This window comes from Lepidothrix coronata, unplaced genomic scaffold, assembly GCF_001604755.1.
Source record: "Lepidothrix coronata isolate B3197 unplaced genomic scaffold, Lepidothrix_coronata-1.0 Scaffold480, whole genome shotgun sequence".
NCBI classification, from domain to species: Eukaryota; Metazoa; Chordata; class Aves; order Passeriformes; family Pipridae; genus Lepidothrix; species Lepidothrix coronata.
This window is the reverse complement of record NW_016690660.1, coordinates 23,252-36,556: the sequence shown is the minus strand read 5'-3', so window position 1 is coordinate 36,556 and position 13,305 is coordinate 23,252. Positions and strand designations below refer to the sequence as shown.

Here is a 13,305-nt window from a genome sequence, read left to right as displayed (position 1 = left end):
GACAGGTCCTGGGTGAGGAGAGAGGAGGACTTTGTTGCCCCCCTGTTGTTGGGGTGGCTTCTCACGGGGGGCTGGAAGAGAAGGGCAGGGCGTGAGGGCCGGGGTCGGGAAGGGGAGATGTGTGGTGGTTGTTCACCTGCTGCCACGAGCAGCGAGGGTTCCGCAGGGGGATTTTTAACTCCTCTCTGAGGGGTGAGAGGGGTTTGGAGCATCGGGGGGCTGCCCACGGGGGCGGGGGCGGCCCGGCCGTACCCGGAACTTGGAGAAGTCGGCGTAGGTGGGGTCGTAGGTTTTGCGATGGGCCTCGAGCAGGATGTCGATGACCCTCTGCTGCTCCTCCGAGAGCTTGGGCTTCAGGCTCTCCTTGAGCGCTTCCTCCTCCTTGCGCTTCAGGATCATCTCCCGCTTCCTCTGCACCTCCTCGTCCGTCAGGATGACTGTGGGGCAGGGGAAGGGGCAGAAACAGGGACTGGAGCAACCCCAGGCTGCGGCAGAGAGTGTCCCCATCGCCTGGATAATCAGTCATTGAACCTGCATCGACCCCACCCCGCTGTCACCTCGGCTGCCGGGTCACGGCTTCCCGCTGTGCCCGGCAGTTTATGGTGCTTTTAGGCAAGGGCTGGGTGAGATAAGGCCACATGAGCACTGCCACACGCCCGCTCTGCTCCCTCGCTGTTTGCTCTGTGCTTTCCAGGTGACAGAAATCCTGATCCCGCCAGACTCGGGTCAGTGGGTTCGCCCAGCTCCAGTGCCCAGCGCAGCTCTGCTCGGCCCCAGCTGCCACCCTGGGTATCCAGCAGCACTTCTGCAGCATCCCCAGGGGAGTTCTAACCTTGTGTTTAAGCTAAGGGCACACATAAACACCCCCCACTCCCAGGGGTGGGTATTTATGGCCTGTGTTAGGGGTGATGGCCCTCAGAAGCAGCCAAGGGTTGGACTCCGAGGCGATACACTAGGATTGTCCCCTTTATTTAGGGAAGGGGAGCAGCCACAGGCAATCTGGGCTCAAATCTTAACTTTATAAAAAAGAGCTTGGAGACCTGAGTGGCCTGAGAGGGCTGAAAGAGAAGAAAAGCACAAGGGAGCTGCACAGATCTCTTGGGTTCAACCTCCATCCCCGTAGCCGCGTCAGCCACTCCCGAAAGCGCTTGGTAACACACATCCACCTAAAAATAGCAATTCCCCTTCCTCAGGCTGTTATTAGCCCTTTCACCAGGGCATTACAGAAAACCCCAAGCGTGTTATCTGATGCCGAGGTGGCTGAGCCTGCCCTGCGTGAGGAGATTTGACTCTGGGCGAGTCGAGGTGGAATTTGGGCCGAGAGGTTGGCGGAGGGCGGAGGGAGCTGCAGCCGTGGGGCTCCGGGCAAGGAGCTGTTTGCCGTCCCTGCTCCTTTAGCCAACGGCATTTTTCCGATCCCTTTTCAAACTTGCACAACCTCAGAGGGCACCAGAAGGTCTCGGAGAGACGGGAATGAGCAGATAGAGCTGAAAGGTCACCTCGGCCGCGGGCGCGTTACGGCGGCTCCGCGGGGCACGGCGCGACTGCTCGGGGAGAGAAATCAAGAGTTTTGCCATCCCCCCTCCCAGTTCTTCGTACAAAAGCATCAGATCCATGTGGGCATGGGGAGAAACTGGTGGGGGAAGCCACGTGTGGGGCTGAGGAGGAGGATGGGGCAAAGCCGAGCCCTTGGCTGTGGCCGCGGTGCTGGAAGTGTCCCGAGGATCGGGGCCTCAGAGGGGATTCTTGCAGGTTACACCAGGCAAATTTGGGATCCTGCAAGGACTAGATGACCTCTATTGGTCTCTCCCAACCCAAACTATTCTATGATCCCAGGAACATTGGGAGGCATCCACAGAGCGGAATGGAAAGATAAGGATGTTTTTATGCTGGGGCAAGACTGCTGAGGAAGTCAGCCTGGGACTTCCCACCCTCTTTTAGGGAATCCAGCCCTCAACCAGGCTGGCAACAGTCTGGCAGTGGCATTTCTCAGCCTGGCAGGAGCTGTTTCTGGTGATTAGCAGCAAACCTGAAACGCTCCGTGCCAGAGGAACCGGCTTTTCCGCAGGACCAGGGATAAGGTGGATGAGGGATGTCAGTGCAGTGACCCTCCTCCACTGCTTTATAAAGTGCTGGGGAAAAGGATTCAGTGCTTATTTGGACTCATGGGAGGATGGGAGTGGGAATACAGGGCTGGGAAGCGGCTCAACACCTGCCCTGAGATCCCAGCTCCCATCCCAGCTCCGAGCTTTCCGAGCGCCGAGCCAGAGCCATCCAGCCACAGACTCCTGGCACAGCCGGCGCCGTGGCTGAGCCTCTGTGGGCTGCCCTGACCCCAAATCCGTGTGGAGGCCGAGATAACATCTGCCCATCACGTCCAGCCAGACACTGGCCCTCTGTGGAGACGCCACAAGGCAGCAGGGAAAGCCACGGCCAACACCCCTGGGACTGTGGAGCACGAGGATACAGGGATACAGGGATACAGGGTGAGGATCCAGCTCTGCACCCCTGGCCAAAACCAGGGGCTTGGAAGTGCTGCAGGATGGGGGGGGGGGCTGGGGGGGCAGCACAAAGGCTCCATCAACCAGGAAAGAGCAGCCAAATATAAAAGAAAAAGGAAGTTTAGGAAACATCTGGGAGTGCCAGAGCCTGGCAGCGGCTCCCGGGCTCGGGAATAACACATCCCATGCTTAGAGCAGCAGGGATGTCTTGGCTTTGAGGGCCACCACCTCTTTGGGAAGTGGAGGAGAGGAGGAGAGGTCGTGTCCCCCCCTGCTCACCCTCACCCTACACAACCATAACCCTTCCTGCTTCCCTGAGCATCTGGGGAAATTCCGGGGAAATTCCTTCCCACTTCTGCTCCTCTCCCTGGCTGTGAGATGCTGGTTTGGTTCTGCTTTTGTTCTCCTCCCCTCTGGGGATTTTCAGCCCTGAGATCATAAATCAAACCTCGTGGGGAGGGTGCTGAGCACCAGCTGCTCGAGGCTCCAGCCACATCCCAGCCAGCCTTTTCCTTGGAAAAGGGATAAGGGGTGCTGAGGGTTGAGTGGCACCACCTTCTCTGGAGAACACGTGAAGACTGAGAACACAGGAGCTGTTAAAGGTTGGGGGAGAAGGGGCAGAGACACTGGAGGCTCCCTGAGGGAGCCCATCCAACACCCCACGGTGTGGATCCAATCCCCGAGGGATGGGTGTCCCTTCCTCAGCTCCAGGCTGCTGGAAAAAGGGCAGTTTTGCAGGGAAGGAGCAATTCCTCCCCCATTTTCTGGCCACCTAAAGCAGTGGCACAGCAGGTGGGATAGTCCAGCCCCAGGCCATCAGCCCAGCTTTACAGCCCATTCAGGCCAGGAATTACCATTATCATCCCAGGAAAAAGCAGCAGGAAGGGAACAGGGCAGCCAGAGGCATCCCCAGGCTGGAGACCTGCCTTCCAGAGCGACAGAGACATTCCCAAACAACACAAACAACAGCCTTGTGGAAGACACCAACCCCCTCAAAAGCTTCAAGATGCCTTATTCCATCTAAAAATAATGGCAGTGTCCGGTGGCAAAGTCCATGGAAGGCTATTTTTAGTCCCGGGGGGTTGGTTTTGGTTAATCCAGTCACGGTTTGCTAACGGGGTCACTTACACGTTAACTCCCGTGCAGAACATGCCTGTCCCTGGCACCTGGAGCAAACAGCTTGGCATCTCTGCCCAGGCACTCTCCAGCCTGCCCTGAGTAATTAGTGCAGGTCAAAAGTCTCCCTCATTAGCTCCGAATGAGCCCCGAACGAGCCGTTCAACCGGCGCCCACCACGGGCTCCTCGTGCTCCCCAAAACTCGGGGGCAGACGGTGCCCTGCGTGGCCTTTCTCTCCCTTTGTTTTAAAAGAATAATATCCAGGGATTTTTCTCTTCATCAGGGATCTTTAGGGCCGTGGAATATTTAGGTGCTGCTTCCCTGCAAACCCCTCCACGTTCCGATTTCCCCGGAGGACCGGGAGGTTTTCGGTGGCACTGTTTGTCCCCTGCTCACCACACGAGGCAAGGAGCACCCCTTCCATTTTCCAGACTCCCAGGTCCATGGACACCCCTGCCCACGGTCTCCCAGCAGGAGCTGTTGTTGGGTTTGAACACTCCGTGACCACCGACCTGCTCCCGAGGAGCCGGGACGTGGAGAGCTCGTGCGACGTAGGAGGGGAGCACGTCAAACACATTTTGTTTTTAAAAGCTGCTTATCCATAAATACAGCCGAGGAAAATAAATATTTGGGCAACATTAGCCTGTTTGGATTGGGTTAAAAACTACTTTACTTCCCTCTGCTGTTTACTTAAGACTCTGCTGTGCACGTGGCTGGATGGACCCACATGGCAGGGCCCCAAAAAAAAAAAAGAGCCCAGAGCTACAGAGGAGGAAAACACAATCCAGCTCTGTTGGGAAGGATAGAACTTTTTAATAATTTTAGTTAATGGTTTTAAATATCTTCTAATTCATTGTTTTAATTAATCATAACCAATAGATATTAATTATGCTATTCTTAAATTACCCTTAGCCAGCGTTTAGCAAAGTTGTCACAAGGTGCTTTTGAGGGAACACAGCTCGGGAGAATTAAGTTCTAATTGAAGTTAATTAAAGTCTTAATTTAAATTAAGGTTTTGATAAACTAACTCTGATTTGCTCCGATGTACAAAGCCTGGGAGGGAAAGATGGATTGTTGAAGTTGGACATCTGGAATGCAGAATTTATGGATCACAAGGACATCTTACAGAAAGCAGAAGATAAAGAAGAGACCAACAAAGACTCAGCCTTCGTGTTGGAAAGTCCCTACCGGTGGAAAAAAAGATACTAAAATGACTAAAAGTGTGGATTAATTAACATAAACAGTGAGAAATCAATAACCAATAGGTAGAACACTAATTAGTGAACGGGAACTCTGTAATTCAGAACCAACAAACATTAATTTCTTTGCTCAGACACAGGACACAAAGGGTAAGGAAAAACACAAGTCCACTGGAATTTGCAGGACTGCCCCTCTGAGAGAGAACTGATGGGGGAAAATAACCACAAATATCAGTCTCAAAAACACCTACTTTCTGCTCCGAGCAGAGAGGATACAGGAAACTTTCTGCCCCAATCCAAAACACGCAGAAAAATGTCTTTGTGTAGTAACTGATAAAAACATCGATATATTTTAGGTATGGATACAATCTTTAGGTGTCAGGAGGTGTTTTTTTTTCTGTCTAAACCCCACAATCAAACCCAAACTCACGCCCAAAATTTAACCAGCAGATTTACCATCACCCCCCTGGCACGCAGAGGGAGGCCCTCGAGCACGACCCAAGGAATCCAAGACGCAACAGAATCAACCAGTGTGCCCAGGCATCGACCACAAACCTCCCTGGACACTCTCACAAAAAGCTGATGCCCCTCGAGAGCCGGGAAAAGCCACTTGGCCTTGGGAAAAGCAGCTCCTGGATCACTCCAGTGCCCACAGGGATCATTAAACGAGCTCCTCTCAGATGATTAACCCACCACATCCGCTGCCCTTTGCATCCCCCTCGAGTCCCGGGAGGGTGTCCAGGTTTTGTGCTGCCCTTCCCAGCCCTGGGGACGGAGAGGGAGCTGGGCATGGCCAGCTGGAGCTGGGATGTGCCCCGGGGTCGTACTCACACTCCTTCATCATGCCGATGTCCACGCAGCGCTTGAGCCGGCACGCCTGGCAGTGCCGCCGGTTGTCCTTGGTGATCTTGCAGTCCCCGTTGAAGGGGCAGGTGAACATGGCCTTCCTCTTCATGCTTCTCCTGGGGAGGGGCAGAAAAACACCCAGTCAGCCCCGGTTTGGCTCTCCAAGAGGCCGCTCCAAACCTCGGGAGGAGATGGGAGGACGAACGCGGCTCCCGGACGGCAAAATGCTGCCGAGGGGTGCTGGGGGTGGTGGGGGTGTCTCTGACCTGGCTGTGTTCAGCTGGAGAAGGTCAAGAGAAGACCCTGAGATGAGCTCAGCTGGGTAGAGCCCAGTGCTAACAACACCAAAGGTGTGGGGCCAACCCCACTACGGGTCATTCCCTTAAAAGCTGGACTTGATGGTTCTTGTGGGGCCCGTCCAGCTGGGAACACTCTGGGATTCTGTGAAGTTGGAGAGGCTGCACATGTTTGGGTGCATCTACAGCTTTGAGCTGGAGGTTCAGGCACTGCTGGACAGTGTGGAGAAGGAGAACTTCTTACAAGGACACAGCCAAGGGGTTCAACCACAGGTTAATCCCAGAATGGTTTGGGTGGGAAGGGACCTTAAAGCCCATCTTGTTCCAACAGGGACACCTTCCACTAGACCAGGTTGCTCCAAGCCCTGTCCAACCTGGCAGGTAAAGCAGCTTTCTGGATCTGCACAGGTATTTTGAAGGCCATGAGATGGGTGGAAGGATTGCAGAGAAACCCCCCCAGCAACAAAAGAGAGCAGAGTGGGGGCCGTGTTATTAAACATTTACCCACCTTTAAGCCTGGCTTTGCTGGAATAACTGGCTGGAGCACATGTTTGTGTGTGCAGGAGAAAGAAATCTCACTGCAGGATACAAGAGAAACAACACTTAAAATAACAAGCCTCTCTTCCACCAAAACCACACTGTGCCATGTTCACCCACCGCTGCAATCGGGGCTGTAAATCTTCCAAGGACAAAGGGTCAAAGAGGCAAAGCCAAAAAAAATCTTCCAAGGCAAAGGGTCAAAGGGTCAGAGCCAGAATCTTCCAAGGCAAAGGGGCAAAGCCAGAGCTCCCAGGAGGGCCTTGCAGCAGGGTGAGAGGCTCTAAAATGGCACTTTCCAGGCAGAGCTGAGCTGCTCCATCCAAAGGGCAGATTCTCCGTTGCCTCTGGAGATGTCACTTGGCCTTGGATAAAGTTCCTCAGTGAGGAAAGCTCCTCTCTCCGTTTGGGAAGGTTTCTAAAGGTGCCTGGGTTTAAATGAGGTGATTTGGAACGGAGGCAAACCAAGCCCTGGGTGCTGCCAGGCTGGAAAGGCAAAGTGGGGATGTTCCCAGGGGCAGAACAGGACAGAGATGCAGCTCCAGGAGAGCTGGAGAGACTTTGGACAAGGGCCTGGAGGGACAGGACAAGGGGGAATGGCTTCCCCACTGCCAGAGGGCAGCGTTAGATGGGGTACTGGGAAAGAAATTCCTCCCTGTGAGGGTGGGGAGGCCCTGGAATAGATTTCCCAAAGGATGCCCCATCCCTGGAAGTGTCCAAGGCCAGGTTGGACGGGGCTTGGAGTAAGCTGGGATGGTGGAAGGTGTCCCTGGCCACGGCAGAGGGGTGGGACGAGATGAGCTTTGAGCTCCCTCCCATCCCAAACCGCTCTGGGATTCCATGAATCCCCAAATCTGCCACCAAGTCAACGCTGAGCTCAGCACGAGGATGAGGAGTGTCCTGCCACAAAGAGCCCCTCCTGGGGCACTAAAACCCCTCTGCAAGACTGAGCTGACGGGGCACAACCCCTGCACCAAAGGGGAGGCACTAAGGGGACCCCCAGCCCTGACCAGCCCCATGCAGGGAGGGTATAAATAATATAAATATAAATATAAATATAAATATAAATATAAATATAAATATAAATATAAATATAAATATAAATATAAAATATGTCCTCGGGCTGCAGAGCCAGCAGCATGCAATTAGAGGCTATTTTAGAAAGGGAGAAGCCGACAAAGAAGCTTTGCTCTCCCTTTACCTGACATGAATAAACGCTTGTAGGAAAATTAATAGAGGAGAGGGGGCTGGCAGAGCCCTCCCTGACTCACCTCACACCACGAAATCCCTGTTTCACCCAGCCACTGGCTCTCAATTTGGCAAACTTCAGCTTTTCCCCGGGGTTTCCCCTTTTTCCAAGATCAGCAGGACATCTGCTGCCCCAAGAACGGGGACAAACACGGCTCAGCTTGAGGGCAAGTCAGGATTTGGAGCTGAACGCCCCAAAAATCACCCACTTTGAGCGAAATAACTCGTGTTTATGAGCCTCTGGGGCCAGCAGGCAGCTCATCTTTTCCCCCACAGCCCAGGGCAAGGCTGGGGAATGCACAAACAAGCCGGAGAAACACGAGGCCCTCGGGCAGGGAAAGATGTCCCGCGTCCAAGGGCAAGCCAACATTATGGGTTTGGAATGAAAATTGCAGTTTACGCGAGCCCAGGGCACAGGAGCTGCTTTGCTGCCCCTCCAAGGTCCCGGCTGGTGGCTCCCAGGGGCCCCCAGTGACACCAGCAGGGCTGGGGAGGGGCAGCCGGACCCACAGCGGGAGCTCACGACGTCTGGCTCCCGTGTGTGTTTTTATAAAGCTCCAGAACCGGCCATTTCGAGGCTCATTTAAGAATCCCAGGCTGCTAAAAATAACGAGGCTCCCTCCCTGCTCCACGCCAGCCCGAGGGTGGGAGCCAGCTCGCCCGGGGCTGAGGGGTTGGCACAGCTCCGAGGCCGTGGGGGCTGCTCCTGGGGGTGGGAGATGGGGACAGAGCTCCCAAGGTCACCCCTCGGCGCTGTCGAGGGCAGGGGAACTCCCTGGAGCTCTCGGGATGCCCACCTTGGGGGCAGAAAGTGGGGAAAACCTGCAGGAGGAACCAGGGAAGCCGCGGAAGCCTCAGCCAAGGGGCCGTGGAATAAATCCCTCTGGCTCAGGTGCTGCTTCAGAGCTCCTGAGCAAACAGCAGAGCCCAATAAAAGGTCCCTGTTGCCCTTGGCATCATCAGTCAACTGGACTTTGAAGCCAGCAGAGCCGACAGCCTGTTGGTGCCCAGGGCTACGTGGGCCTGGAGGTGCCAATAAAGTCCTAATTAACGGGGTCATTAAACCCAGGACCTCCTGGGGGACTTTGAGCAGGGGGAAACCGTGTCCCAGGTATGTCCCCAAGGGAGGTGAGAGCCACCAGGGGGGTCCTGCAGCAGTTCTGCTGCCACCCCCACGAGCCAAGGCTCAGGTCCTGTCCCTCCACCACCCGCACGAGGCTCCAGGCACGGCAGAACCAGTCCCAGCCCGGCCCAGGGAGGGAGAGAGTCACCCCACAGCCAGAGTTCACCCAGCAAAAGCTGGGAGACAGCCCCTGGGTTCAATATTCCCACGATATTCCCAGCTGCTCACCCTCTTCCAGCCCTGGGAGTGCCCAGAAATCGATACCAGGGCAGAGGTTTTCTCAAAGATCCACGAGCTGGGAGTTGAAAACCAGCGAGTGGACGCAGTGTGTTATAAACCCCGAGGCAGCAAAGGGAGGCACAGCTTCCCTGGGGCAGTTTTAGTGCCCAGGCTCTCCCAGCAGCAGAAAGCACTTCAATGCTGTGGCACCAGCAAGAATTAATTAATTCAGGGGTTGAAAAAGGCGTGTAAAGATGCCAGTGTAAACAAGAGGGGAACGCACCAAGACCTGGCTTGGGGAGAGCGTGCCTGGAAAGCAAGATTAAAAAGTAGCAAGAGCCTTAAATTGAAAATAAAGGCTTTGATTGGGGGCATGAAGGGCTGGCTAGGGAGGAGAGCTTGGCACACAACGGTGTCTGCTCAGAAATACTGTCCCAGGTGAGGGTCCTGCACGATTCCAGGGGTGTGACAACAGAGATGGGGCTCGGGGGGCACAAGAGCCATGTCATTCTCAGGAAAGGGGCACTGGCCATTCCAGGGGCCAAAAGCCAGCCTGTTGTCACCACAGGGATGGGGAAGGTGGCAGGGAGAGCAGAGCAGAGCAGGGGAGAGCACCTGAAAGAAGAGTTTAGCAGCAGGAATTGGGGAAAGTGTTGTGGTGACCTGGCTGGTGGCTTCAGAGCCACCGTGGCTGAGAACAGGTCACGGAAAACTGTGGTCTGTGAAAACCCCCAAATTCCTGCCAGAGGAGGAGTTATGGCTTTGCTGCAGAAGTTCAAGCCCTGCAAGAGCCCAGCTCAAAGGTGTAAACCGGGCCTTGCTGGTGCAGAACACTTGAGCAAGGCCCTTCCCAGCCCATCCCACGCCATCATCATCATCATCATCATCATCATCAGGTGCCTTCATTTCACCAGCAATTAGTCATTCTCTCGCTTGATGCAAGTGCCCTGGACTGCCATGAGGATGGGTCAGTCCTGGAGCATCGCTGGGACAGGGGTCAAACTGAGCCTTCACCAAAATGCTGCCTCCCCTCAGCCTCTTCTTCTCCAGCTGAACACACCAAGTGCCCTCAGCCCCTCCCCTCAGGGCCCTTCCCCACCCTCGTGGCCTCCTTTCAATGCTCTCTAATGGCTTAAAATCTTACATTCTGGTGCCCCAAACACCCCAACGTGGCAGGTGCAGAGCAGGACAATCCCCTCCCTCACCCAGCGATGCCCCCCAGGCAGGACACGCTTGGCCCTCCTGGCTGCCGGGGCACCCCCAGGCCCTGGCACCGCTTTCCAGCGCCTCATCCCCGGTTCCTCTCACCTGAAGAAGCCCTTGCAGCCCTCGCAGGTCATGGCATTGAAGTGGAAGCCGGTGGCCCTGTCCCCGCAGACGCCGCAGATCCGCGGCACGTTCCGGTCGCCGTCGCCGGCGGGGTCGGGCAGGGACGTGCTGGCAGCCCCGGGCTCCATGTCTGGGGGGGGAGCAAAGCCAGGGGTTTATTTTGTCAAGCTGTTATCACAGCGATACAAAAAGCCAGTTAGATGCAAATAAAGGATTTTTGGGGTTTTGGGGTTTTTTCCCCCTTGCCTTGGCTTCGGCGGGAGGAACTCGCGTCCCCAACTCGTGTCCCCTCTGGCTCCGGGGGCTCCCACCACCACCAAGCCGGGTCTCACGGGATCACAGGGTGGGCTGAGCTGGGAGGGACCCACAAGGAGCACCTCAGCCCTGTGCAGGACACCCCAAAGCCCCACCCTGTGCCCCAGAGGATCATCCAAACGCTCCTGGAGCTCTGGCAGGCTCGGTGCTGTGCCCACTGCCCTGAGGAGCCCATTGGTGTCCCCCCTAAAACCAGGGCTGATCCCCCTCCCCACACCCCGCAGAACACACTCACAGCCCTTTTTGGGAGAACTCCTACAGCTCACCCCACGCCCTGGGGGTTTCCTTTGCCCCTTTTCCTCCAGAAAGCCTTGAGGGGGAGCAGAACTGGCCCTAAAACCCCAGGGCAGGAGGTGACACAGCCCAGATGCAGCAGAGAATTTCCCTCGTGCTCTGACAGGAAGCGGCACCAGCTCCCGTAAGTGAGAAAATAACCTGAACATGACTCAAAATGAAGATTGTTTTTTTTTTAAAAAAAAATCCCTCACAGGGCTGTAAACGAGGGTGGGAGGAAATAGTGCTCCCAGGGCAGATCGCTGGAATGAGAACTAAAAGGAGCTTTTAAAAGACTCTCCCTGGCTTGTGATATCTGCTGGCAGAAATCTGTCTATTAGGAACACTGAGCATCTAAAAGCACCAGGAAAATAAAGGTTGTAAAGTTTTCCTGGTGCCATATCTTGGCAAAGGTCACCCCGAGGCTGTGGGTGCAGCTCAGCTCACCCTGGCAGCTCCCAGCAGCTCCTGTGCCTCAGTTTCCCTGCACAGAGGACAGAGTTGTCCCCTCTGTGCATCTCGGGATGAGAAATTTTGAGCTGATTCAGGAGCATCACGCAAGCTTTTTCTTTTGTTTAAAGCCTGGCTGAATGTTTTCTCCACAGGGGCTGATACCTCGCTGCATCTCAGCTGCTTTCAAAAGGCTTTGGCTGGTGCTGGACTTGCCCTGTGTAAAATACCCTTTATCAGTCACTCAGTAACTCCAGACAGCGAGTCTGGAGCAAAAATGAGTTGAGGGGAAAAAAAGAGGACGATCCTACAATTAAAGTCTCACTGCAAAGCTCTTGCTCGACCCAGGGAAGCCTGGAGTGCTCTTGGGCCTTGCCAGGGGAGAGCAGAGCTGCCACACAGAGCCCAAAGGCTCCACAGCCCTGCAGCACCTGGAGATGCTCCCAGAGCAACCCCAGGAGCTTGGAGTTTTCTCCCGTGAAGACTGGCATGGCCAGTGGTCCTGGCACCTTCAGAGAGGGGTCCTGGTGGTTGGTGGTGCCTGGAGAAAGCTCCCAGGAAGAGACAGACCCAACCCCGAGGAGAACATCCCGTACCTGGATCTGGAAAATACGCCATGCTCCGCTGCTGCACGTCCCAGGAGCTCTGGAGCTGGGACATGGAGCCACCCACACCTAAAAAAGGCAGACAGGACACGAGCTGAGCCAGCCCCAGACCTTCCCAGGTCGGTGACTCAAGGAGTGTCTGAGTGTGCCCCGGTCCCGCTCCGGCCCCTCAAAGCCCCGTGCCCGGGGTGGGGTGATCTCCCAGATAATCCTGCCAGCTCAGGTACCACTTGTCTGGTTCCCACACCACCTCCTCAGCCCAGATCCGGGAGGAGATATCCCAGCTCCAGGCCACCCTCTGCGTGCCGGGGTTGCCAGGGGAGCCCGAGGAACACGGCGGAGAACAAAGGGGCACAGGCAGGGGAGAGGAGAGCGAGAGGTGCTCCAGAGGTGTTCCTTTAACCTCAGTAATAATTTCCTATCGATTTAAATCTCACAGTCCAGCTTGCTGAGCGCGGGGGGCTCGAGGGGAGGCAGAGCTGGGTGGCTGCTGCAAACACAGGTCCTCATTCCGTGCCCACTCGAAGCCTGTGGAATCACCTGGGCACCCCAAGGGGAAGGTTTTGCCTCCCTTTCCACATCATTTTGTTCTTTCAGCAGCTCTGGGAAACACCACGCTGAAACAACCCATTTTTCCCAGGGTGCCAAGAAGGCTGGGACAGAGGCAGGAAAAAGCTTTTCTCAAGGTGCTTTGCCTTCCCTGAGCTCCTCCTCGAGCTGGGGGTGACCTGTTCTCACACCAGACAATGAGTTGGTTCGCTCCCTCGGGTCACCCCCGTGTCCAGCACGAGCTCAGAGACCCAAAGGATGATGGTGCCACAACGCAGGGCCAAGGCAAGGGGAAAAACCCACGTCCTGTGGGCAGGCAGCTCATCACACCGGCCTCAGCTGAGGGGTTTTGTGCCCCCCCCGAAGTGCTGTGCTGGAGGACAGGGCCAGGAGACACCTTGGGAAAACACCTGCTGAGCACCTGGATGGGAACCTGCTCCCTTGGCCATGCAGAGCATCTCTCCACGCTGATGGCACCCAGAAAACCTCTTTTTTTTTTTGGTTTAAAACCTGGCTGAATGTTGTCTCCACAGGGGCTGAGGCAGCTGCTGCCTCGCTGCATCTCAGCTGCTTTCAAAAGGCTTTGGCTGGTGCTGGACGTGCCCTGTGTTAAACACCCTTTATCAGTCACTCACTAACTCCAGACAGTGAGTCTGGAGCAAAAATGAGTTGAGGGGAAAAAAAGAGGATGACCCTA

At 55.5% G+C, this 13,305-nt stretch overlaps 1 protein-coding gene across 1 annotated transcript in view; it reads right to left on the bottom strand.

Moving 5' to 3' along the window:
- Positions 1-5: 5 nt before the first annotated feature.
- Positions 6-13,305, bottom strand: part of LOC108510103 (vitamin D3 receptor-like) — a gene marked incomplete at its 3' end in the record, with an annotated part of 27,968 nt that continues 14,668 nt past the window's right edge. The window contains exons 4-8 of the mRNA XM_017839794.1: positions 12,051-12,128; positions 10,396-10,546; positions 5,650-5,780; positions 253-437; positions 6-71 (exon numbers count right to left, since the gene is read on the bottom strand). Of these exons, the coding sequence (XP_017695283.1) occupies positions 6-71; positions 253-437; positions 5,650-5,780; positions 10,396-10,546; positions 12,051-12,114 (597 nt within the window). The remainder of the gene's footprint in view (positions 72-252; positions 438-5,649; positions 5,781-10,395; positions 10,547-12,050; positions 12,129-13,305) is intronic.